Source organism: Macaca nemestrina, chromosome 13, assembly GCF_043159975.1.
Source record: "Macaca nemestrina isolate mMacNem1 chromosome 13, mMacNem.hap1, whole genome shotgun sequence".
NCBI lineage: Eukaryota > Metazoa > Chordata > Mammalia > Primates > Cercopithecidae > Macaca > Macaca nemestrina.
This window is the reverse complement of record NC_092137.1, coordinates 42364447-42390868: the sequence shown is the minus strand read 5'-3', so window position 1 is coordinate 42390868 and position 26422 is coordinate 42364447. Positions and strand designations below refer to the sequence as shown.

At 37.6% G+C, this 26422-nt stretch overlaps 1 protein-coding gene across 4 annotated transcripts in view; it reads right to left on the bottom strand.

The window, feature by feature from the left end:
- The window catches only part of LOC105464913 (EMAP like 4), a 161828-nt gene that overhangs the window by 73998 nt on the left and 61408 nt on the right, over window positions 1–26422 (bottom strand). For all 4 annotated transcript variants that reach the window (XM_011713045.2, XM_011713046.2, XM_011713048.2 and 1 more), the window contains exon 2: window positions 8848–9030. In XM_011713045.2, coding sequence (XP_011711347.1) covers window positions 8848–9030 — 183 coding nt within the window. The remainder of the gene's footprint in view (window positions 1–8847; window positions 9031–26422) is intronic.

Genomic DNA, 26422 nt, shown 5'->3' with positions numbered 1-26422 from the left:
CTTTTACCAATGCCTCAAATGGCATATCAACTTCAATTGCTCAAACATTTTGCCCACTTTAAGAACGGGCTTTCTTCTTAATAACTGAGGCATACAAGTTCTTCAAATATTCTACATAAAAGTCCTCTGACAAATACATGTCTGGCAAATATTTTCTCTTATTCTGTAGCTTGCCCTTTTATTTTCAAAACAGTTTTTGAAAGAACAAGATTCTTACATTTTGATGAAATTCAATTAATTGATTTTTCTCTTATAGTTTGTGCTTGTTTGTGTGCTACTTATGAAATCTTTGTCAAACTCAAGATCACTAAGATCTTTCTTATATAAGTTTTAGCCCTTACATTGAGGTCTATGATCCATTTTGATTTAATTTTTGTTTATGGTGTGAGATAAGAGTCAAAGTATTTTTGTTTTTTTGTCTTTTTTTCCCCTGGCATATGACTTTAATGACTCTTGAATTAGGGTTGAAATAACTTGAGCACTCTGCCTAGCACACATAAAGTACTTAATACCAAAACAACTAAATGGATGCAACTTCACCACCAAATTTCTCTTCTGGATTATGCTGAGTTTATCTTGAGTCTCTCTTCTTGCAGTTTTACCCTACACTATGGCATTGCTACACTGTGCCAGAATGACCTAACACATGCTATGTATCTTTAAATTTAATGCCACGAACTGTAATATGCCCCATCATTTTAAGTACCATTAGAAAGAAGTATTTCCTATTAGAACTATAAGACACCATCAATTGTAATATGAACTGTAATTTCAGGGATGTTAAAAATGTCAAAAACGTAGGCATCTTGGACTGATTACTATAAATCTGCCTGTCAGTCCTCAGCTTAAGATTCTTTAGTGGCTCTCCACTACCTTCAGGATGAAAACTAAATTCCCTAAAAAGGTGTAAGAAAACCTTCCACTATGGGCCCTACCAGTCTATGTTCATTTCTTGAAACTCCCAATCTCACACCCTGTGCTTCAGTTTATTTTGAATTCCTAAACTAAGTACTTTTTACTCTTCTGCATTTCTGCACCTGGATGATCCTTCTCTCCAGCATACGCTAGTCACCTCTGCTTGCCTAAACTGTTATGTATTCATCATCCATGCACCAATCAAATATTTACTCAGGACCAATTATAATCCTAGTCTTATGTTTACAAAGGTATACAAGGCAGTTGCTGACATCAAGGAATTCAAAATCTTCAAGGAGAATCACATAGGCAATGAAAACATCTGGTAAGTACAGTAACAGAGATGTATCAATGGAGTATCATGGAAGTACAAAGAAAGGACACATCATTCCGTAAGGATTACGGACACAGAGCTCAAGGAAGGCTTCCTTGAAAAAATACACAATAAGACCTTAAAGAATAAGAAAGAAATAGACAACCGAAAGGGTGGTGATAAGATACTTGGATCCATTGCAGTATGTGTAAAGCAACAGAAACACTCTAACAGCAAAGTGAGTGTACATATTTGTGGCATTGAGTGGTTGTTAGTGGGAGACAAAAAGCTCCTTGATGTGGCCAGGATGTAGAATGAAAGGGGATAGTTCAGAGACAAGAGGTAAGTAGCATTCAGATGATGCAAACTTTATTTATAGAGAATGAAGAATCACTAAAGGGTTTTAAGCTGAAAAAGAGAGTTCAATTTACATTTTAGAGAATACCCTCTGGTAGCCATGTGAAGAACTGATTTCAGGGCAGTGGTCTGAGAAAAAGATGGTGGGGACCAAGAGCTAGGTAGCGTGAATGAAAAAGTGAAGGAAGTTTTAAGAATCATGGTGGAAACCATCATAACACCAGGATGAAGGTCAATAAAAACTTTTATACTTGATCATGACATGAGAATGCTAATCACTATAGTTTACACCCCTTAATGACAGACTCAAGTATATGACCTTACTGACATCTTAGCCTGAAAGTTCCTAAATACAAATAAATTTCGGTGTACTGTAGACTAACAGAGTAAAGTTATCACTAAGAACTGCTGCATATTCCAAAGCTCAAAATCTGAAATCCTTCTTGCTACTCTGGTACGTATTATCTTATTCTTGCATCTATCCCAACCTGTCTCTCTAAAACTGTAATTTTATCACAACTTCCTGTTTCTATAACTAACTTCTTCTGGCATTCAATTTACAAACAATGTATTGTTTCTCAGCTAGCCTTGGGATGACTATGTTAGTGACCTCTTACAAACAGTGTATGATCTAGTGGGAGCAATGAATATATATGCCAAAAGAGATGTACAAATAAAAATTTAAAACAATTCCAAAATGTGACAAAAAATAGATCATTTTCAGAAAATAATTTCTGAGGCCTTTAAGATGGCTACAGTTTTGATCAGAAGAAGGGTAGAGATAGTCTAGTTGATATTCCAAATTTTTTATTTATCTTGAATTCTCTATCACATGCCTCATAGCTCTAACTGTATACTTCTTCCACCCCTCATTTTTAAGCTCTTTGTCCCTTTTCTCAATTGGCTGATTACTCTTGCTTTATTCTTTGAGAAGACTGAAGACTACATGTACCACAGCTTCATAGGAATTTAATTTGACCTCTAAAGAAAAATCCTCTAGAAAATGTAAACACCTTAAGATGATAATGATCATTTTCCTGTCAATAATTTATGTGATACTCAAATTCTATCTTCTCCATTTGGAATTTTATCTGTATACTTCTGCCTTCCTCTTATTTCACAGGAAGATGTACCCTTAGGCCTTTCAACTTGTGGCCACTACTTAAGAGTACATTTTGAGTGGAAATGACAAAGAAGCATTTGACTCTCATATAGAAATGGCACTCTGCAAACGGTAATTGCTACCTGGTCTGAGGCAATACCTGCCAATATACAGTCATGCACTGCATAATGACGTCTTGTTCCACGATGGACTGCATATACAACAGTGGTCCAAAAAGATTCAAATACCGTATTTTTACTGTATCTTTTCTATGTTTAGGTTTGTTAGATATACATATACTTACCATTGTGTTACAGTTGCCTATGTAACCTAGGAGCAACAGACTATACCAGGGGTCCCCAACCCCTGGGCCACAGACTGGTACCTTCGTGGCCTGTTAGAAACCAGGCCGGACAGCAAGAGGTGAGAAGTCAGCGAGTGAAGCTTCATCTGTATTTACAGCTGCTCGCTATCACTTGCATTACCACCTGAGCTCAGCCTCCTGTCAGATCAGAGGCGGTATTGAATTCTCATAGGAAAGCAAATCCTATTGTGAACTGTGCATGTGAGGGATCTAGGTTACATGCTCTTATGAGAATTTAATGCCTGATGATCTATCACTGTCTCCCATCACCCCAAGATGGGACCATCTAGTTGTAGGAAAACAAACTCAGGGCTCCCACTGACTCTACATTATGGTGAGTTGTATAATTATTTCATTATATATTACTACGTAATAAGAATAGAACAACAAATGTAATATGCTTGAATGATCCCAACACCTCCCCCCACCCACCCCAGTCTGCAGAAAAATGGTCTTCCATGAAACCAGTCCCTGGTGCCAAAAAAGTTGGGGACCACTGGGCTATGCCATACAGCCTAAATGCATACTATGCTATACCATCTAGGTTTGTGTAAGTACACCCTATAATGCTCAAACAAGGAAAAAATTGCCCAATGATGCATTTCTCAGAACGTATCCCTGTTAAGTGATGCATGACTATACTTCTACACAAAAAATAACGAGACACTCCCTCATCCCCTTCCACAGTTACCAGTCATTTTAGTGTAAGGGTCCCACCAAGGCAATTCATACCTTCCTAAGCTGATGGATGTAGTGTGCTTATCAACAACATTTACAGGAAACCTATGATAATCCCTGAATCCTCCCAAATGTTATTTGGGCCAGGAGCTGAATGATACAGATCTGTGCCTTTAGAGTATCCCAGATTTTACATAATTAGCAATGTTTCTATTGGAGAATCTACCCCTACATTTCAATTTTGCCTTTGGGTTCTTTCATTTCTCAAGTGGCAATTACAATGCTTTGTACTTTGGCTTAACCAGCAGTTTCCTGATTTAAATGACTGACTGCCACCTTCAGATAAATTTAACTTTTTAACTTCTGTATCATTGTGTACTAACAGCTTGTCTTCACATAGTGCCACTGGGCTGTGTTCTCAAATTACATTCATTTGGTCACCTCAAGAGGTCCTAATGAGTTTCCCAGGCACCAGCTGTGACATAATTTGTCTTCTTGGCAGCTAAAACTTCCAGTGTTCTCTGGACCTTCCCTTTTGCTCCGAAGTACAGGTAATTTTTTTTTTCTTTTGGCAAGAATTCAGCTGCAACTGGTGCATATATTACGAACACATGCTGTCAAAAGGAAAGAATTCTCTGACAGAGGAGAAAGTATATGAAAAATTTAAGTGACTGGCCACCTTAAAAACTCATGGGAAAATTTTCTACCTCAGTCAAGTACCCGGCGTAATTTACTCAAGAAAAAAATGGGTCTTAGCTTTAAATACTGCTGGCACACTGCAGAAGATAAACTAAGACAACGAAATATATTTAAAGGTTAGGTGTGTTTCTGATTTTGGTATTTACTGAATGGCAATACTACTATGAAGCAACATAGCAGAATTTCATTAAGCCCTTAGCACACACATCATTAACATTTACTTTTGGTCATATCTGATGACAACTTATGTCCTTCCCATATCACCACCATCTAGCAAAATCATACAACAGCTGTCTTCAGTAATAGGGAAGTTGACCTGTCCTTTGAATCACAGCTTCATAAAAGGGTTCTATCCTATTTATCCATAGGAATTTAATTTGACCTCTAAAGAAAAATCCTCTAGAAAATGTAAACACCTTAAGATGATAATGATCATTTTCCTGTCAATAATTTATGTGATATTCAATACTATAAATTCTAATTTCACAAGGGGCTAAAAAAAAATCACATATAAAACTGTCTATAATATAAAAAATGACTTTACTTTTTAAAGAAAAAATACAAATCCCTACAAGATAATTTCATTTTTAATGTTATGAAAAACTTCACTTATTTGAAAATACTTTGCTTAAAATATTTATTCCAAATTTTCTTACCACTAATTTATTAATCTTGTTTAATATCAAAACTGAGATGATCTATTTTAGGCTGTACACAAATGTCAATAGTGAAGAGTCACTTAAATTCCAATTGCTTTCAACAATATGCTATATATAAACTCCAAGATAAAGCTGTTCAGAGTTGCCAATAACATTATGAAACTTTACATATGTATTTCTCTCAATGTCTTAATATCAATATTGGAAACATAATTAGTTGGACGTATTTTTCCATTAAAGGGAAATATAATAATTATTAACATGAATTATTCTCATCTATGAAATAATTATTTTCTCAAATTATTAATCAATACCCCCATCAATCCATTTCATAGACTTGCCTGTGTCCCAGGCAACAGAGTAACTCAAAGAGTGAACCACCTTAGCATATTATAAAATAGCAGTCAAAGTTAATTACGAAGTATAATTTTAAAATCAACTGGAAAAAAAACCTCTCTGTAATTAATAAGGTTATTAAAAAGAATTAAGAGTTAGTGTTATGTGAAAAGAAAAAGTCCCACAGAGATGGTTCTGTGGCTCCAGAAGTAGGTAATCCTTCACTAAAGAGCCATTAACAAAACTGATCCTAGACTCACTTTAGAGACACAGGAATTATAACTAAGGATAATTAGAAAAGCACCAGAAACGACAACTTACAAAAAGTAAGTTCCTGGGGAATAGGAATTATAGCTAGTTAACTGTATTTATATTTCATGACATTGAGAAGTAGGTGCTAAATAACTCATGTGTCATATAAAATATTTGTGTATACGCTGGGAAAAAAGCAATTTTTAAATTTCTTTAAAATATTTCAGAATTTCCTTTACTGAAATATCTTAGTAGATAAAATATGAGAGAAAATATCTTTAAAATTTTTCTCAATTTACATAAAATTATAACGTACTGTTGTTTCAGCATATTAAAAAGACTTTGGAGACCAAGGCAGATTACTTGAGCCCAGGAGTTTGAGACCAGCCTGGGCAACATAGTGAGATTCCACCTGTACAAAAAAAGAAAAGATTTTAGCAGGGTGTGGTGGTGTACACCTGTAGTCCTAGCTACTCCAGAGGCTGAGGAAGGAGGATCACTTGTGCCCAGGAGTTTGAGGTTACAGTGAGCCTGGGTGACAGAGTAAGACTGTGTCTCTTAAAAAAAGTAAAAAAAAAAAAAAACTAAACTACTTAAAATAAGCTTTTAAAAATGTGAATAGCAATCAAACATCATTATCATTTTCTATTATAGATTTTAATTTTTTTTTTTTTTTTTTTTTTTTTTTTTTGAGACGGAGTCTCGCTCTGTCACCCAGGCTGGAGTGCAGTGGCGCAATCTCAGCTCACTGCAAGCTTCGCCTCCCAGGTTCACGCCATTCTCCTGCCTCAGCCTCCCGTATTATAGGTTTTAAAATACTTATATGTACCCCCGGGGTTCTGAGTCTGTATATTATATACAGGAAACTTGTTCTTCCCTCTCTACACAAAGCTGATATTCCCTATAAAGCCCATATACATTAACTGATCTAGCTCCTTATTCTACTCTAAAATTCCAAAATCCCCCTATAAAAATCAATTTATAACCAAACAAAACTTTTTTCTGGCTTGATCTTGGCGGTCCTCAAAGTTGGGTCTCTAAAAAGTAAACAAATCAAGCAAGCAAGCAAGCATAATTTAACACAATCAGTCAAAGTGGTTTCCATCAAGTCTTTTGCCAAACCCTCAGGTCCCTTACCCTTTGTCATTGACATATTTATCTTACTACCACTAATGAAAAAGATCAATCCTATCTTCCACCTAACTCTCCACTGTAAATACACAGACCCAGAGTACATGAGGCTGAGAGGGAAAAGAGTGGGAATCACAAAACTGGGCAGAATGATACTCACCTTTCCTCCACAATAAGTTTCCCGTCTCCACACCCTCAGGGTCTTTCAGCATCCTTTCAAAAGTCTACGGTCTTCCATTCTCAGCTTTAACCACTCCAAACATGTATTCCCTTTTTTTCTACCACTGATGACCTATCTTTCTGCCTAAAGGTTATCAGTGTCTCAATGTATATTCACAGTTATCAGATCTAGAAGTTGTAGTTCTCAGGAGACAGTGATAAGGACTAAAACTTCCAACCCTGACAACTGTGAATATATATCAACCTCCACTCAGTTGTATCTGTTCATTCTATCTTAGAAGTAGTACTCTTCTGTTTAAGACTAATAGCTTCTCACCTGCTCTAAGATCCCTTCTCAAATTCTCAGGATACTTGCCTCATCAATTACCACTTTATTTCTCCATATTGGTCTTCCTCTCTGCTGCCTTTTTGTCCTCAACCTATCTTTGCACTCAAGTCTATCATGTATTTTTAACAAATTTTTAAAAGTAATTAAAATTGGCCTTCAATATAGCATCCTCTCCTAGTTATTACTACCTTCCTCCACTCAGGTGAATTTTTTGAGAGTGGCTATATTTGTTGCTCTCAATTCTACAATTCTCCTAAATTGCTGCTTCTCAAAATACTGGTATTTGATTTGCAGTTCTATTACTCCACTAAAATTGCTTTTGGAGAGGTTTCTAATATTGCTGTAAATGCCAAGTCCAAAGGTCATCTCTCAGTCTTTGTTTTATCTGACATCTCTGCAGCAGCTGGCAATGCGCATCACTTTTTGTGCTATGCTGAAATGTTGGAGCTCCCAATGGAACTATCCCGAACTGCCTTCTCATTTTACATCCTCTATGGCTTCAACTATCATCCATAAGAGTAACATTCCCAAATTCTTGTTGCTAGCCAAGACTAACATGAGCACTAGATCCATATGTAATTCAGCTACCAATATGTATCTCTACATACCATACACACCCCAAACAACATTCAGAAACTGAATTCACAATCTTTCTTCTAAATCTGCTTCTCATTTGCTGGTGGGCTGACTGCACTATCTCCTATTCGGCTAGAATTTGGGAGTTATATAAAACTCCTCCCTAGGTTAATAATTTACATGGACTTATTGAAGTAGGAAGGCAAGCCAATAAATGTTCTCACTTTTCCCATGGCCAAAATGGGCATAATAATGCCAATTCCCATCTACTCTACCAATAAATCAGCAAGAGACATCAAATGATATGTTCAAATACTTGATTTATGTGAAAGAATGATAAAATTCTTTCTTGGTGGTTGAAGGAAGGCAAAAGGTACACTACATCTGCTCCAAACTCAGAGCAACAGGGCCTTGATGACTGTTTCTCTCAACCTTGAAAACTCCCAATACTGAAAAGTTAAAAGTCCCATTATACTGGGCTAGTAAGCGTCAAAGCTTAAATTAATTTTTTCAGGATTCTGCTGACTACCACAGAGGGTTCAGAATAAAGCTATTTAAACTATAATGATTTTAATTATGTTTCTGTATTGACAACAGAATTAATTTTAAAAACACATGAGTGCCTACCAGTTAGGTTCAATATGAAATGAGACACAAAATAATGATTCAGCTCCTGCCCTCAGTAAACTTATCAACTAGTTAGAAGACACTAACTTAACACAAATACTGTAACATAAAAAACCTGTAAGTATAATCAGTGGATTACGCAAAAATTCTTTATTTTAAATAATAAAGAATAAACTTTCACAACTTTTTGGGAATTAAAAAAAAGGAAATGGAAAACAAACCATAATCACAAGTAATTAACATAAGAAACTAGTTTTATATTTCCAACTTCAACTTTCAAAGAAAATACTGCAAAAAGCAAGACTCTTCTTAACTTTACAACACGATTACCTTTACTTGAGACTGATTTTTTCACTGAGGCCACATGATCTTCAGAGATTGCAAGACGCCTCAAAACATCAGCCAAAGCTGCCTTTAGCACAGTGATTTCATCTTCTTGTTGCTGAACTCGTGACTCAAGAGCTGACAGGCGATCTTGAACATCAGAAGTACTTGCAGCAGAAATACTATCATCTATAAAATAAAATATGGAATATTATCAAAGTAAACTGCTTGAGAAATAATTTCTGATAAGAAAAACTATCCCAGATAAGACTTACAAAAGATGAGAAGAACTCTGGCTAGGTGAAGTGGCTCGTGCCTGTAATTCCAGCACTTTGAGGGGCCAAGGTGGGCAGATCACTTGAGGTCAGGAGTTGGAGACCAGCCTGGCCAACATGGTGAAACCTCGTCTCTGCTAACAATACAAAAAATTAGCCGGGCATGATGGTACACTTCTGTAATCCCAGCTATGTGGGAGGCTGAGGCACGAGAATCACGTGAACCCTGGAGGCGGAGGTTGCAGTGAGCCCAGATTGCGCCACTGCACTCTAGTCTGGGCAACACAGCAAGACTCTGTCTCAAAAAAAAAAAAAAAAAGAAAAAAAAGAAAAAAAAAAAAGAGAAAATTTCAAAACAAAAAACCCATAACATCCCATCATGTTGACACATATGAACCTTCCATAAAGATTTTCATAGCTATCTTAATTTAAAATAAGTTAATAAATTTGACAAATAATTAAAATGGTGAAAATCTTCCCCAAGGTCAAATTCCCCCTATTTTTATAACATCATCTTAATTGGTTTTCTCAGGAAAATGCTCCCTAACTACATCATCTTGTAGACATCAGGAAACTTGCAAGACAGCAAACTATCCAACCTTTCTTAATTACAACATTATTATCACAGTTCTCTAAGAAAACAGAAAAGGCATATAAATCACTTCTGTTCGGCTTTATGTATCAGATAGGGAGTCTATCACTTTAACCAACAACGATGAAGAAGCATTCTTTACTACTTTACTCTTTACCGTACTATTATACTCTCCCATACCCCACAGAAGTCAGTATTGCTATGTAATTAACAAAAGACTTTTCGCTGCTCCTTCTCTCCACCTAACACCACTACTTCTCTTAAAAAAAGGTTTTTATGAAGTACATACTTAATATTTGCCTTAGGTTATGTAACAGCAACAAGAGAAAGACTATTCAAATAAGGCTTAGCTATACCACAGCAATACGTAACTTTATACTACTGTATTTGTTGGGTCAATCAGAATCTAAACATATAGAAACATCAATCGCTGGCTGGGTGCGGTGGCTTACGCCTGTAATCCCAGCACTTTGGGAGGCCCAGGCGGGCAGATTACGAGGTCAGGAGATTGAGACCATCTGGGCCAACAAGGTGAAACCCCGTCTCTACTAAAATACAAAACATTAGCCGGGCATGGTGGCATGAGCCTGTAGTCCCAGTTACTCGGGAGGCTGAGGCAGGAGAATCACTTGAACCCGGGAGGCAGAGGCTGCAGTGAGCCGAGATCACGCCACTGCACTCCAGCCTGGCAAAACAGCAAGACCCCGTCTCAAAAAAAAAAAGAAAAAAGAAACATTAATCGCTATTGCTTCATTCAGTATAAGCAGGAAAATTCAGGGAAATAACTAAGTGTTAAAAACACCCTTGGCTTACACTGAGGGGACGTTTTAGTTTCTAATGTAAGAGTTGTTTGGACCAGACTGAGATCATTTAAATGATGTTTCACTCATTCAGACGATAACGCAGAATGTATTGTTTTTTTCTCATACTGAGATAGTATGCTATGGAACTTAACAATTTAATTCAAAGTTTGAGTTAAAATCACCACCACAACATTTAAAAACCAAAGCTATCACCATTACATTATGGAACAGTAAACAATATTCATATTTCATATTTAAGATCATATACAGCACCAGACCTCCTATGCATACATATGTACTCTCTTCTGTCTTTACTAGTATTTCACTGACAATCTTATCTTCGAGAAGTACTGATTTTGAAGGAAAACTGGGTTTCATCTTTAATTTAGACTTCAAATTCTGATTCCATATTAACTAGTTACATAATCTTAGGCAAGTTATTTTAGTTCTTTGAGTATTAATTTCTTCATCTTTAAATAGGATTGTTACAAGGAGGGTGCGCCTAGGATATGTACAAAGCACAAAAGTTAGAATTTGAAAGCTTTGAGCACATTTGTTACTTAAAGGCAGATATGTCCAACTCTGAGATGCTTAAGGAATAAGAACAATTCAGTCTCTCACCTTAGAAATTTTTATATTTTAAGTATTTTTCATGTCCACAGTGGTCTAGCTGAATTCTAGCTTATCTATATTCTTTGTAAGTATGTTAGACTACGGTCACTGTTCTTTCTACCCAGAATGCTTTCCTATTCTCCTTCTTCTGACAGAAAGAATAGCCCTTCTTGTCTTTTGTGAAACTCCACCATATTTCTTGCTCCTAGTAGGGCTGTCAATCTATGATGCCTCACTTTCCCCTCTGCCCTCCATATTATGAGACTGAACCATATAAAATGGCCTTTTCAGTTGTATAAATATTACTATTAGAAATTTCAGCTGGACACGGCAGCTCACGACTGTAATTCTAGCACTTAGGGAGGCCAAGGTGGGCGGATCGCTTGAGCCCAGGAGTTCGAGACCAGCCTGGGCAACACAGTGAAAATCCATGTCTACCAAAACAGAAAAAATTAGCTGGGCATGGTGGCCATGTTTGTAGTCCCAGCTACTCGGGAAAGTGAAGTGGGAGGATCACTTAAACCCAGTCAAGTATGTGTTTAAGTCAAGGATTCAGTGAGCTTTAATCACACCACTGCACTTAAACCTGGGTGACAAGAGGAAGACCCTGTCAGAAAGAGGAGAAAACAGAAAAGAGAAAAGAAAAGAGAAAAAAATGAAAAGAAAAGAAAAAACGGAAGGGAGGGAGGGAGGAAAGTAAAGAAGGAGAAAGGGAGGTAGGTAGGAAGGAAGGGAGGCAGAAACGAAGGAAGGAAGGAAGGGAGGGAGGGAGAGAGGGAGGGAGAGAGGGAGGGAGGGAGGGAGTTAATATGGCTCAATCCAATGCTACCACAGGAGTAGTAGTCATGAGATACAGGCTAGGCCAAATGAAGCCCTCTTGAATCTTCCAGAGATAGAGTTATAGCCCATCCTCCTTTGTTCTCCAGCTACAAAGATGTCACCCTAGGACTGTCAAAAATAAAGGTGGTTCTAACTACCTTGTGTTCCAGTTCTAGTCTCTGAAGCCCTGGCCCTTCAATTCTGAGAGCTACTCCAATATTCCTCCCAGCTAATTATGTAACCTAATAAATTCACTTTTTGCAAGCCATTATTTGTAAACCAAAGGCCATGATTAAGTCAGTAAACTATATGGATATGTTTTTCTAAATTGTTCTCAATTCATGAAAGATGAGCTATACCTTCATATTATAAGCACAGATAAAACGCTTATATGATTTTTGTAAACATATAACCTGTTTAATTATTCCGGGAGGGCAGCTGAGCTAGTAGATCACCAGACTATAATGCCAAGGTTAGGGTGCTAGGTTTTAGTGCCAACTTGGTATCTTTTACTTTCAGCAAACTTTTACAAACTTTGATTTTTAAAAAAATGACTAAGGTTTTTAAGTTGTGTGAAACTTGGATAGTGACGAGAAAGGTGGTTCAGCTTGTAAAATTCCTATCAAACCCTGATAGACACTGTGAGACACAAGAACAATTTTTCAAAGGGCATAACACTGATAGACACAAGGACAATTTTTCAAAGGACATAACACGTACAAAGTTAACCATTAACAATGTCCCGCATTTACATTGTGCCTTTCATATTTATTACCTCAGCCCACACCCCCCTACACACACTATCTATATTTTATATTGGAGGAAATAGCTCAAGAAACTAAGTAACTTGCTCAAGGTCACCAAACTAATCTAGATATCTGAGACTCAAAGACAAGTCGTTTGACTCTCAACTTAAGTGCCCTTTATTTTATTCCACGCTGCATCCTAACAATAATCACATGAGGAGCAAACAAATACATCCTTTCACAAAGCCACGCAAGGGGCTTCAAAACTATTGAGTGATTTAATCAGTTTTTTGTTTCAGGAAGATCATTTTGGTTGCTGCGTGAGAACAGATTGGAACAGGGTAAGAGTAAATGCAAGAACAGACAGGAGGCTATTGTAGTAACCCATGTGAAAGGTGATGATGGCCCATGTTAGGGTTAAGATGTTCAAGTGTCTCAGTTTCTTTCTCCAGAACAAGTATGTCTCCTGTCTCAGTATAAATATTATCATAATGCCCCCTCTTTCACTCTCAAGTTCCCTGGCTTGGATGATCAATTACAGGGTCACTATAGCCAAGGCAACAAACAATGGCAATGTAACGGAGCATAGTAGTTGATCCCCAGAGTTCCTCATAGCTCTAATTCCTTCCTGTCTAAAATCCTGGCTCTTAACCCTTTCAGGAGCATGAATTTCTTTGAGAATCCAATAAAAGCGTGGTAGAACAGCGTATGAACTCTGGTATTACACTGACTAAATACATCTATCTGTTTTCTTTTTTCTTTTTTTTGAGACTCTCTCTGTCGACTAGGCTGGAGTGCAGTGGTGTGATCTCACTGTAACCTCTGCCTCCCGGGTTCAAGAGATTGTCCTGCCTCAGCCTCGATTAGCTGAGGCTGGGAACAGCTGGGAGATTACAGAGGTGCGTGCCACCACACCCAGCTAAATTTTATTATGATTATTATTTTTGTAGATACGGGGTTTTGCCATGTTGGTCAGCCTGGTCTCCAACTCCTGACCTCAAGGGATCTGCCCACCTTCGCCTCCCAAAGTGCTGGGATTACAGGTGTGAGCCACGGTGCCCGGCCATCTGTTTGCTATTTACCAACTCTGTGACTGTTTTCTTCATGTGTAATTTACTCATGTGAACTGGGTACTTACCTCAGGCTTTGGATGATTAGATGAAATAATGCACAGCATGGCCATATAGGGTGGTTTCAATAAGTTATCATCCTACAGTGATGTTCTTTACTGCACTGTTTGTTATTGCCACAAAATTAGAAATGACCTAAGGTCTAAGGATGAGGTTAAATAAGCTATGATATGTCCATACCATCGAATATCATGCAATAATTTAAAATAACAGAAGAGCATAAGCTAAAAATTTGAAAGTTCTACAAGACGACTTAAGTGAATAAGCAAACTGCAAAACAATATGTACTGAATAATTTATAGACACACACCAAAACACACTTTTAAAAATTAACACAAAAAACGTATACACACACACATATGAATATATAATGTACACAGAAAGAAGCTGTGAAGTACACACATCAAACTGGTAACTGGGTTACCTCTGACTAGGAAGGTGAGATTAGAAAAGTGGGAATAAAGAGAAATTTTTGCTTTTCAGTGTATGTATTCTCGTATTATTCGAATTTCACAATAAAAATGTGTATTAATTTATGCCCTTTAAGGTAAAATGCACTGCTTCTGAAGTTTAACTTCTTAAAACAAGTTTCCTCCAGTTACAGTGTTCCAATGTTATAAGGAACATACAAAGCAGAATGCAAATAACTTAAATTTCTGTCATAGATTACTAAAACAAGAACAGACACTATCTTAAAGTCCAACAACCCCTTTCATCATTTTATGAATAAGTAAACTAAGACTCTGAGACATCAGGTGAGTTACCCATGGTCACACAGCAAATTGGAGTCAGAGTTCCTTCCTCTGATGACTCTACATAATCCACTGCTCTTGTTCTTTCCATTTTGAAGACTTTGCTCTTACTTTTCTTCCCTCCCAATCTCTAAGATACCACCATTCTCATTCACAATAAACTAAGGGATATAACTGTTCAGTAAATGAATATATTTTCTGAGGGCTATTAACATTCCCTTTTCTTGATCCAAGTAGATCATTTTCCTTATACACCCCTACCTTTTTTATAGAGTAGGAGTATAAGCTAAAAACAGTAATCCCCCTCCCTTTAAAAAATTTTTGGTAATTGCCTCGTTTTTTTTTTTTAATTTTTGCTCCTTCTCAAAATAGTTTCCGGCTTTCAAGGTTAAAATATGAAATACAAATGAATTCTCAAGCATTTTTTAACTCGTTAAGGAAAAAGTAAAGAATGAAGAGAAAATAGAGATCCACAAACCTCTTACTATCAGTCTAATCCATTTACTGGCATGAGTCAGTCTCTTTTTAGCAGCACAAGGAAATTTATATGTGACTCGTACACTTTATATTTTAAAGTTTAAAATATTACAGTTTAAAGAATACAATAATAGCTATTCATTATGCTTTTATTACACAGAATCATATTTTCTGAACTGTTGAGAAATGTGTCACCTTTGCAGAGATAAGTATATTGTGTTTTATTATAAATATCCAAAAGTTGGCAATCCAGTATTACATCATCATATCAGAATGAGACATGCCTACACATTCTAGTATCTTTGGATTTTATTGATTTTGTATCTTTCTAAAACAGAATACTTACTGTCTTGTTTTCTTAGTGGGGGCATACAATCATAATGTAACCACTTCTTGGTGACTCAGTCTTCATTTAGAATATTAATTACTATGCTGCAAGCACTATGGTGAAATGATACCCTAGAGGCTATTATATTTCTAATTAAATAATTGAGAACCATGGCTCAGGCCTGTAATTCAGCACTTTGAGAGGCTGAGGCAGGAGGATTGCATTAGCCAAGAAGTTCAAGACCAGCCTGAGCAACCTAGGGTGACCCTGTCTCCACAAAAAAAATTAGCCAGGGGGTGGCAGCACATGCCTATAGTCCCAGTCCTAAGGCAGCAGGATCACTTGAGCCTAAGAGGTCACGGCTGCAGTAAGCCAAGATTGTGCCACTGCACTCCAGTCTATATGATAGAGCAAGACCCTGTCTTTAAAATAAATAACTAACAATTTTTAAAAAGTTATCCAGCTGTGGTGGCATATGCTTGTAGTTGAGGGGCTGAGGCAGTAGAATTGTCTGAGCCCAGTTCAAGGCTGCAGTGAGCTATAACTGCATCACTGCACTCCAGCCTGGGCAAAAGAGCAAGACCCTATTGCTAAAATAAATAAATAAATGAATACAAATACAAATACAATAAAATTACATTTTTGATTTTCTTTTTTGTAGAGATGGGGTCTCAGTATGTTGCCCAAGCTGGTCTTGAATTCCCACCCTCAAGCAATCCTCCCTGCTCAGCCTCCCAAAGTGCTGGGATTACAGGCATGAGCCACTGCACCAGACCACGTTTTTGGTTTTCTAATCTTTCTTTCTACTTTTCTCCTTACCTCTTTGCAGTCAGGATTAGCTATGCCTATCCATAGCAATGCTCCCTTTCCAATCTAATTTCCTACATTACGGGATACTGAATAACTAAGCTTTTTAACTGTTTATATGAGAAGTCTCTAACATGAAGACCTCTTCTATTTTAAAAATGTATTATAGGTTGAGTATCGCTTATCTGAATTGCTGGGGACCAGAAGTGTTTCAGATCTCAAATTTTTCAGATTTTGGAATATCTGCATATATATAATGAGATATCTTGTGGAGGGGATCCAACTCTAACCACAAAATTCATTTATGTTTCACTTACGTCTTACACACATGTCCTGAAGGTAATCTTATACAATATTTTAAAAATAATTTTGTGCATGAAATAAAGTGTATACTGAACTATCAGAAAGCAAAGGTGTCACTATCTCAGACACCCACGTGGACAACTGGTTGTTGTTTGGCATAACCATCATTCCTGACTCTGAACTTATATACTACCAATAAGCAATCACTTTTTAAAATGTATTCATACTAAAGTACTTAACAGGAAAATGCAAGCCTACCTCTCTTCTTCTCCCTCCTCAACCTACTCAATTCATGTTGAGTAGTTGAGATGACGAGCAGGAAGGTCTTATGATGATCCATTTCCATTTAATGAACAGTACATGAATTTTCCTTATGATTTTCCTAATAACATTTTCTTTATCTAGCTTACTTTATTATAAAAGTACAGCATATAATATATGTAATACACAAAATATGTGTTAATCAACTTGTTGTTACCAGTAAGGCTTCTGGTCAATAGTAGGCTATCAATAGTCAGGTTTTTGGGGAACCAAAAGTATACGGGGATTTTCGACTGAGGGGGAGAAGGAGTTGGCATCCCAAGCCCCCATGTTATTCAAGGGTGAACCATATATTAAAGCCCATATCTCTACCACACACAAAAATAAGATCTGAGAAGATTAAAGAATTAAAGGCAAAATTATAAAATCTTTAGAAAATAACTGTAAATGTCTTCATATCCTACAAACAGGAAGGTTCTAAAAAAGATACAAAAAGAACTAATCATAAAATATTGATACTTAACTACAACAGAATTCAGATGTTTGGTCTCCAAAAGACATAATAGATAAAGTAATCCATAAACATGGAAAAGATAGCTGTAACACATATAAATGATAAAAATTTGTATCCAAACTGGACATGGTAGCTCATGCCCGTAATCCCAGAACTTTGGGAGGCCGAGGGAGGAGGACTGCTTGAGCTCAGGAGTTCGAGACCAGCCTGGGCAACATGGCATCCCCGTCTCTACAAAAAAATACAAAAATTAGCCAGGCATGGTGGCACATACCTGTAGTCCCAGCTACTTAGGAGGCTGAGGTGGGAGGATGACCTGAGACCAAGGAGGTTGAGACTACAAATAATTCCATAGTTCATCAAAGCTTTTGCCAGTCTTTCTAAATACCTCATAGAAAAGGAAACATAAATGGCCAACAAACAAAAAATGAGGCTCAAGCACCTCATTAATAAACTTGGAAAGACAAACTGAAACCATCCAAAATACTATCTTATGTGTACCAGACTGGCCAAAAATGTAAAGTGTGACAACATCCAGTATTCCCAAAGATATGGAGGGATATGAACTCTCAAACATTACTGGTAGAAAGTGACCTGTTTCAATGACTTTAGGGGGGAAAAAACCTTGGCAATATCTAGTAAAACTGAAGACACACACATCCTATGATCCAGCAATTTCACTGTTACCCTAAACCTAAAGTAGAAGTCAACAAACTTTTCTGTAAAGGGGAAAATAGTTAAATACTTTAGGCTTTGCAGACCACACGGTCTGTGCAGCAAACTACTCAGATGTGCCTTTGTAACACAAAAACAGCTATAAATATGCATATGAATGGGTGTGGCTATGTTCCAATAAAACTTCATTTATAAAACAGGTGGCCTCCCAGGCAGTCTCACAGTCTCTGTTCTAGAGAAACTCCTGCAGACATACATACACCAAAAGACATGTCCAAGAATATTCACAGCAGCATAGTTCATCATAAAAACAAATTGGAAACAACCTAAATATCTATCAATTGTAAAATAGGTAAATAAATTGTGATATTAACAACCAACAGAATACCAGAATAGTAAAAATAAACTATGGCGATGTGCAACATCATTTTGAATCTCAGGAACATGATGAATGTAAAGAGCAAGTCAGGTGAAATTTACATAAAGTTCAAAAACATACAAAAGTAAATACAATGTTTAGAAAAAAACTACTGAAAAACCAAGGGAATGATATACACAAAATTTATGACAATAGTTACTTCTGATGGTTGTATGACAGAGGATAGGATAGTGAGACACTCACACATAATGGAACATCTATGTGATTAAAACATGTATTATACTTTTTAGGGAGGGGAAGGGAAGTTCAATGATTTTTCTCTTCTGTAAAAGTGGATAGGGGATAACTGGTCTACATAACTGACTTACTCACTTTATTCTTTGGAGAACAATGAATCCATTTTTGTGAATTAAATTCCAAAACAAAAATGAAGTTGTATTTCCAAGAACCCTGGGGTTTTGTGGCATAAAAACAACTAGACTAGTTGGTCTTTATGACAGTTTTGAGGCCTAATGGTATGACCCTAAGATTAGTTATCTACAAACCTATGGAAAAAAAAGTCCTTCATTTCAAAAAGTTACATTGTATGAGATATATCATCCCAAGAACAAATAAGTTGTTAAAAAATTTGAAATAGTCTCTGATCTCCCCTTCCTAAAGCACTTATGCTGAGACACTGGGCAGCCGTTCTAGGTTAGAATGGTAATGGCAGATTAGGTTCGATTAGAGAAGCTAACGTGGCAGAAGACCATGAGAAACTAGTAACAATACCACACACTGTGTATAGTGTTGGGCTTTTTTATTTTTTGAGACAGTCTGGCTCTGTCACCCAGGCTGGCGTACAGTGTCATGGTCTCAGCTCACTAGAACCTCTGCCTCCCAGGCTCAAGTGATTCTCACGCCTTAGCCTCCCGAGTAGCTGGGATTACAGGAGCATGCCACCATGCTCTGCTAATTTTTTTTTTTTTTTTTTTGAGATGGAGTTTCGCTCTTGTCGCCCAGGCTGAGTGCAGCGGCGTGATCTTGGCTCACTGCACCCTCCACCTCCCAGGTTCAAGAGACTCTTCTGTGTCAGCCTCCTGAGTAGCTGGGATTACAAGCACCTCCAAGCACACCCGGCTAACTTTTGTATTTTTAACAGAGACAGGATTTCACCATGTTGGCCAGGCCTGTCTCAAACTCCTGACCTCAGGTGATCCACCCACCTTGGCCTCCCAAAGTGCTGGGATTACAGGCATGAGCCACCACGCCCAGCCCGCTAATTTTTGTATTTTTAGTAGAGATGGGGTTTCGCCAAGTTGACCAGGCTGGCCTTGAACTCCTGGTCTCCAGTGATCCACCCACCTTGGCCTCCCGAAGTGTTGGGATTACAAGGCATGAGCCACAGCGCCTGGCCTAGATAATTGTTTTTGATGAAGTTTTTTGGTTAGACTTCACAAAAGCAAAAGTCAAGTTTAATTATGCAATTTCTGATGTATTAAGAGAGGCACTTTTAAATTATTTTCCATTAAAAGCTGCTGTTTCATATACATGACCATCTTTTTTCACGGAGAACAAGAACAAGCTGAGCAAAACCCACTCTGTCCTCTCAACAGGAATATATTTGTTTACAAAGTAAGTAGTTTTAAGTACTTTATACAAGTGTGTAGGCAAATGTTTATGACATTACTGACACATATATTTACAGGGAGAAGGGGGCTAATGGAGGGAGCAAGGAATCTAGATTCATTCCCAAGTCCTCAGACTTCTTTTGTCACAAGTTTGTGAGACAGGTCTGAACTCACAGGAATGGAGAGAGAGGTTACCTGGTCAGAAATTCTTAAGTGTAGAGGAATCACACACTGAAGCGAGACCAGGCAAGTTGTCTTCCATTCTCACCACCGATGTTGTAAGCAATATAAACCAGTTCTGTGTATTTTCCTACCACTTTCCCAGATAGTTCCAAAGCAAATCCCAGCTCTCTATATCTCACAGCATACTTTACATTCTGAGAAAATCCTCAGTCCAGATGGCCTATCACACAAACTACTTCTATGTTGGCACAAATAAAACTTAGTTCTTCTGCCCCTTTGCTCTCTGAACTAAAGAAAGTGCTCTATTTTATAAAAAGGGACAAACTGAAGGAGAGCGAGCACACAGCACACAGGCAAAAGCAGGCAGGATACAGACAAAAAACCTGGGCTGCTTTGAGGAGTGGCTAAACCCTAGGCAACAGAAAAGCATGAATTAATGCACTACACAAATATTCACCACAATTATTTGGCTGTCCTTGGGCACTACTTTTCTGATCTTCCTTAAACTGGTTAACAATAACCAGTTTAGAGCTTAGAGCTTAAAGTCCCCAAAGTAAGTATTTTTTCTAGTAGGAAATAAAATAAACAATGTGTATATAAAGTAGCAAGTCATATTTCCTTTTTCCTTATTTTATTTAAAATAAAATGAAACTCACATGAATTGTAACAAAACTAAAGGAATTATCACTTTTTATTGATTTTTAAAACCAAAATATTAAGATACTGAGATTATAAACATTTTGCTAAGTTAACAAATATAATTAACAATGAGAATCATTTTTCTTAACTAATTTTCCAAGTTGTTTGAAAATGTTAATTACAGTACTAGTATTAAGAAACCTATAATGAGGGCTGGGTGCAGTGGCTCACTCCTGTAATCCCAACACTTTGGGAGGCTGAGGCAGGCGGATCACGAGGTCAGGAGATTGAGACCATCCTGGCTAACCCTGGCTAACACGGTGAAACCCTGTCTCTACTAAAAATACAAAAAAAAAAAAAAAAAATTAGCTGGCTGTGGTGGCGGGCACGTGTAGCCCCAGATGCTGGGAGGCTGAGGCAGCAGAATGGTGTGAACCTGGGAGGTGGAGCTTGCAGTGAGCCAAGATCGTGCCACCGCACTCCAGCCTGGGTGACAGAGTGAGACTCCGTTTAAAAAAAAAAGAAACCTATAATAACAAACAGTTTAGAGCTGGTTAGATAGTCCAGTTTTTAAACCACTCATGCTTCAAATAATGTCAATGTGTAAGGAAATTCATATTATGAATATCTTTAGTAAAACCAGGTAACAATGAAAGGAACATGTATTTATTCTCCTATAACTATTTCTAAAGTTAATTAAAGAATAAATTTGTGAGGATAAATGTCAAAACAAGACTATCAGTGGTTCATCTCTTTTTGTTGCTTTTAAGCTTTACAATTGCACTTAATAAATTTAAACCAACTCAAAATAAAACATAAACAACATGACTGCTATAAACACACACGCACCAAAAAATACTGTGAAAGGGATGAAACCTAAACCAAACTAAACATGAAGAGCTGTGAACATGAAGAGATTGAGATAAGGATAAACTCATGGCAAAAGCTGATAAAAGACACTGGAATGAGGCAAAATGATCCAGATTAATACTTACAAAAGGTCTTTACAGGCCGGGTGCGGTGGCTCACGCCTGTAATCCCAGCACTTTGGGAGGCCAAGGTGGGTGGATCACGAGGTCAGGAGATCGAGACCATCCTGGCTAACATGGTGAAACCCCATCTCTACTAAAAAATACAAAAAATGAGCCGGGCGTGGTGGTGGGTGCCTGTAGTCCCAGCTACTCGGGAGGCTGAGGCAGGAGAATGGCATGAACCCGGGAGGCAGAGCTTGCAGTGAGCTGAGATCCCGTCACTGCACTCCAGCCTGGGTGACAGAGCCAGACTCCATCTCAAAAAAACAAAAACAAAACAAAAAAGGCCTTTACAGAAAAGCAGAAGCCATGAAAAGTGTGTTTCTACAAGTAACACTCAGGAAAGCACTTCTCTTTTGATTAATACCTGGTACAGATTCATCAAAGTATAGGAGTTACTTGAAAGATTAACAGGAGTGAGGTGGGTTGGAGAATATGTAATGTGTTTGAAATATTACAGGCTAGGAAGGAATTCAAATTCTTGCTATTAACTGGTGAGAGGCTTGAAAGCGGATTGTATGTTAGTATACTTCTCTTCAATCACCAGACAAATGTTTAAGGCTGTAGTTTTATGATTCAAGTGTCAACTATACTCTTCTTTACAATAAATGGACCCAAATTAAATGATTGCTTAGAGGTTTCTGAGGTTAGAAGGGCTGTCAAAAAAGTTCTGTAGCAAAGTGCTTTCTAATTAGCATATAAAAAAAGGTCCCCTTGCACATCAAAGTATAGTGGGCTTTTTTTCCTAGCACCTCCCATTTGTGCAGTGCATTACTAATTTGTATATTATGTACCTTGGGCATTTCTTCCCTTTCAAATTAAAATCTAATTTCAGGGAAAAAGCTTGTGGGATCCAGTCTTAGCTGTTTCTATGATTAAGAATCATCTTCTCTCTTTTCTATTACAGTCAAATCTCTTCCAAAAGGCCTATTCATCCAAATATTTGAGTACTACTATATATAAAAATTTTTCCAGGCCGGGCACGGTGGCTCAAGCCTGTAATCCCAGCACTTTGGGAGGCCGAGACGGGCGGATCACGAGGTCAGGAGATTGAGACCATCCTGGCTAACACGGTGAAACCCCGTCTCTACTAAAAATACAAAAAACTAGCCGGGCGAGGTGGCGGGCGCCTGTAGTCCCAGCTACTCAGGAGGCTGAGGCAGGAGAATGGCGCAAACCCGGGAGGCGGAGCTTGCAGTGAGCTGAGATCCGGCCACTGCACTCCAGCCCGGGCTACAGAGCAAGACTCCGTCTCAAAAAAAAAAAAAAAAAAAAAAAAAAAATTTTTCCAAGTGCTGAGAATTAAAAAAAATTACTGTCAGAAATTAGAAATAAAGAGGTAATTTTTTTTTTCTTTTGAGACGGAGTCTCTCTCTGTCGCCCAGGCTGGAATGCAGTGGCGCGATCTCGGCTCACTGAAAGCTCTGCCTCCTGGGTTCACGCCATTCTCCTGCCTCAGCCTCCTGAGTAGCTGGGACTACAGGCACCCACCACCTCACCCAGCTAATTTTCTGTATATTTAATAGAGACAGGGTTTCATCGTGTTAGTCAGGATGGCCTCAATCTCCTGACCTCATGACCCACCCGCCTTGGCCTCCCAAAGTGCTGGAATTACAGGCGTGAGCCACCGTGCCTGGCCATAAAGGGATAATTTTAATAGATGATTCTCAAGACAGAACTGAAGGAATATGGTCATTGACTAGATGAGGGGATAAAAAGTAGAGGAAGATCCCTGTGTTTCTATTTGGATGACTGAATAAATGGTTCTATAACATTCACTGATAGAGAACAAAGGAAAAAAAAACAGGGTGGGGAATGAGGGAACAGAATGATGTGTGGTTTTGGATCTACTGAGTTTGAGGTCATTATAAGAAAACTATAACTAGGTTTTGGGCTTAAGACAGAGGCCTGAACTAGAGATTACATTTGGGAGCTTTATTAGGACATATCTGATAACTGGAGTCATGAGAATTGATGACTTGGAGTGAGAAACGAATAGAGCCAAAGTTATCCAGCAGAGAAGACAAAATAAAAACTGTCAGAAAGCTAGTCATAGGTTCAGGAACGGAGATATAACATTACAGACTGCAAAGATATCAAAAGACAATGACTAAAAATGGTCCATCTGATTTGGCCAGTATTAAGAAATCTTTACCAGAGAAGTTTCAGTGGAGTCATGGGAACAGAAGCATGACTGAAAAGCACAGAAGTGAGGCTGGGAGGTAAGGCAGTCCTTTAAGGAATTTGATTGAAGATGGAAAGGGTTTAACAGGATGGGGGTGAAGAGAGTGTTTGCAAAGCTGATGGTGGCGTTTTTATTTAAATGTAAGAGTAGTAGATTTACAGGGTTTAGGGAAGGAACCAATAGAGTGATTTGTACTAACACGAAAGGACATGCAGCAGAGCTCCAGCTTTAGAGATGTGAAGGGCTAAAATAGAAAAAACCAGACAAAGAATGAGCCTTTTCTGAGAAGAGATGCTTTTATCTAAGAATGAAGGGAAAAAGACGAGAGGAGGTACAGATACTTGTCTTTCTACCTAATTTTTCTGTAAAGCAGGAGACACCATGCCCTGCTGAGAAGAGCTGGTTAAAGAGCTTGAGCTGGCTGGGCGTGGTGGCTCACGCCTGTAATCCCAGCACTTTCGGAGGCTGAGGCGGAGGGATCGCCTGAGGTCAGGAGTTTGAGACCAGCCTGGCCAACATGACAAAACCCAATCTCTACTAAAAATAAAAAATTAGCCGGGCATGGTGGCACACACCTGTAATCCCAGCTACTCGGGAGACGGAGGTTACAGTGAACTGAGATTGCAACACTGTACTCTAGCCTCTGTAACAGTAAAAGACTGTCTCAAAAAAATAAAATAGAAAATAAAAAATAAGAGGTTGAGCCAATAGGTAAGTGTGGAATTGTATATACCACATGACTCATAACATTGCAGGATATTGTTAATTATCTTTTAATAAAGTTACATTTAAAATTCCTAACTAGATTGTAAAACCCTCTGGGGAAGAAGCTATTTTTCATTTTCCTCTACACCTGCAAAGCATCACACACTGCAATAACTCTCCAAACAGTGGTTGATTTGTTGTGGTTGTACTTCAGAATAAGCAACAAAGACAGGATAAAACAGGGAATGAAAAAAGGCACTCATTAGTTTGGACTAATGCATAGGACTGGAGGTTGCTTTAGAAGATAAGAATCCCCTTTATTAGAAGTTCCGTGTAGCTGAGGGGGAATCTGGAAGAAGCAAATTTAGCTAATAATTGTATGATAGAAAAGATAGGTCTCTCCCCTCTTCCCTCACTATCCTAGTATTTCTTCCTTTTTTTGTTTTTTTTTTTCCTTTCTCTGAATATCTCCCCCCGCTTTCCTTTCTTGTACCTGTATTTTGAGACTATCTATCTTCCTGCCCTCCTTTCCCCTCTTCCCCTCTGCCAGGATATGACCAAAATGAAGTATAGTTTTGTTATTCCTATCAGTTTTAGAGATTTAACCCAACTAAGAGATTAGACGTTCTTGCATTACTAGGTCTCAACCCAGGACTCTAGATTTATTTTGCTAGAGTTTTCCTCTTATTTTTTTTATAAGCAAATGGGCTAAAATGCTTTTATTTCTTATCCAAGAAAAAAAATCTACTTTACTTCCCTCCCTGATTCCTCTGACAAACTCATTATTTACATGTTATTTAGCCCTAAACTCACTCACTCACATTTATTTTTCTCTCTAGTGGTGAATGGGTGATTCTTGCAAGATCTTGCTTTATGAAAAAAATACTTTACCATTTAAGATTTTACTAACAAAACTGTTCCTGGAATACAAAGTTCACGCGTAAGCTAAAAACTTACTTAATATGCATATAGTGCTTAAGAACACAATTCTGGATTTAGACTGTCTGGGATTTAAAAACCGGCTTCATCATTTACTAACTATATACCCAGGCAAGTTTCTTAACTTCTTCATGCCTCAGATTCTCCATCTTTAAAATGAAGCTAAGAACACCTAACATACAAACTTATAGAAAATTAAATTAGATAAATTAAAGAGCATGTTAAAATGACAAAAGGTGAAATTTTTTTATAAGTGTTAGCTACTACTATAATCATAAGATTCCAATATAAAGGCCTGCTAAACCCACACCTAGATCACCTTAATCCCTAAGGATGAGTAACATTTGCAGTCAGATACCTAGGGTACACAATCAAAGTTTCACTAAAACTTAGTTTCTAATACCGTAGCAGAAAGAGATACTATATTTTACTGATTTGTTTACTCACTAAATTTCATTTTAATCATCAGAAAGTTAAAAATGGACTAAATTGGAATTAGCAGGAGATGCTGGAAATAACACAAAGATATATGTTATTTGATAATCATTTTTAACATTAAGTGACCTTCTAATTATTAATACATACCATGTATTGTTAGGACTTAAATGAGATGGTTTCCTAACCCTAGCAAGCATTGTGGGGGACAGAAAAAGGTAAATAAATAAAGTACAATACAACAGCTGTCCTGACAGATATATACAGAAAATTGTAGAACTCAAAGAAAGTCAGTCAATTTTTACCAGGAGAGAAAAGAATGAAAGCCTGGTCTCTGGAGCAAGTTGTTTTTCTGTTAAAAGAAAAATATTGATGAGAAAT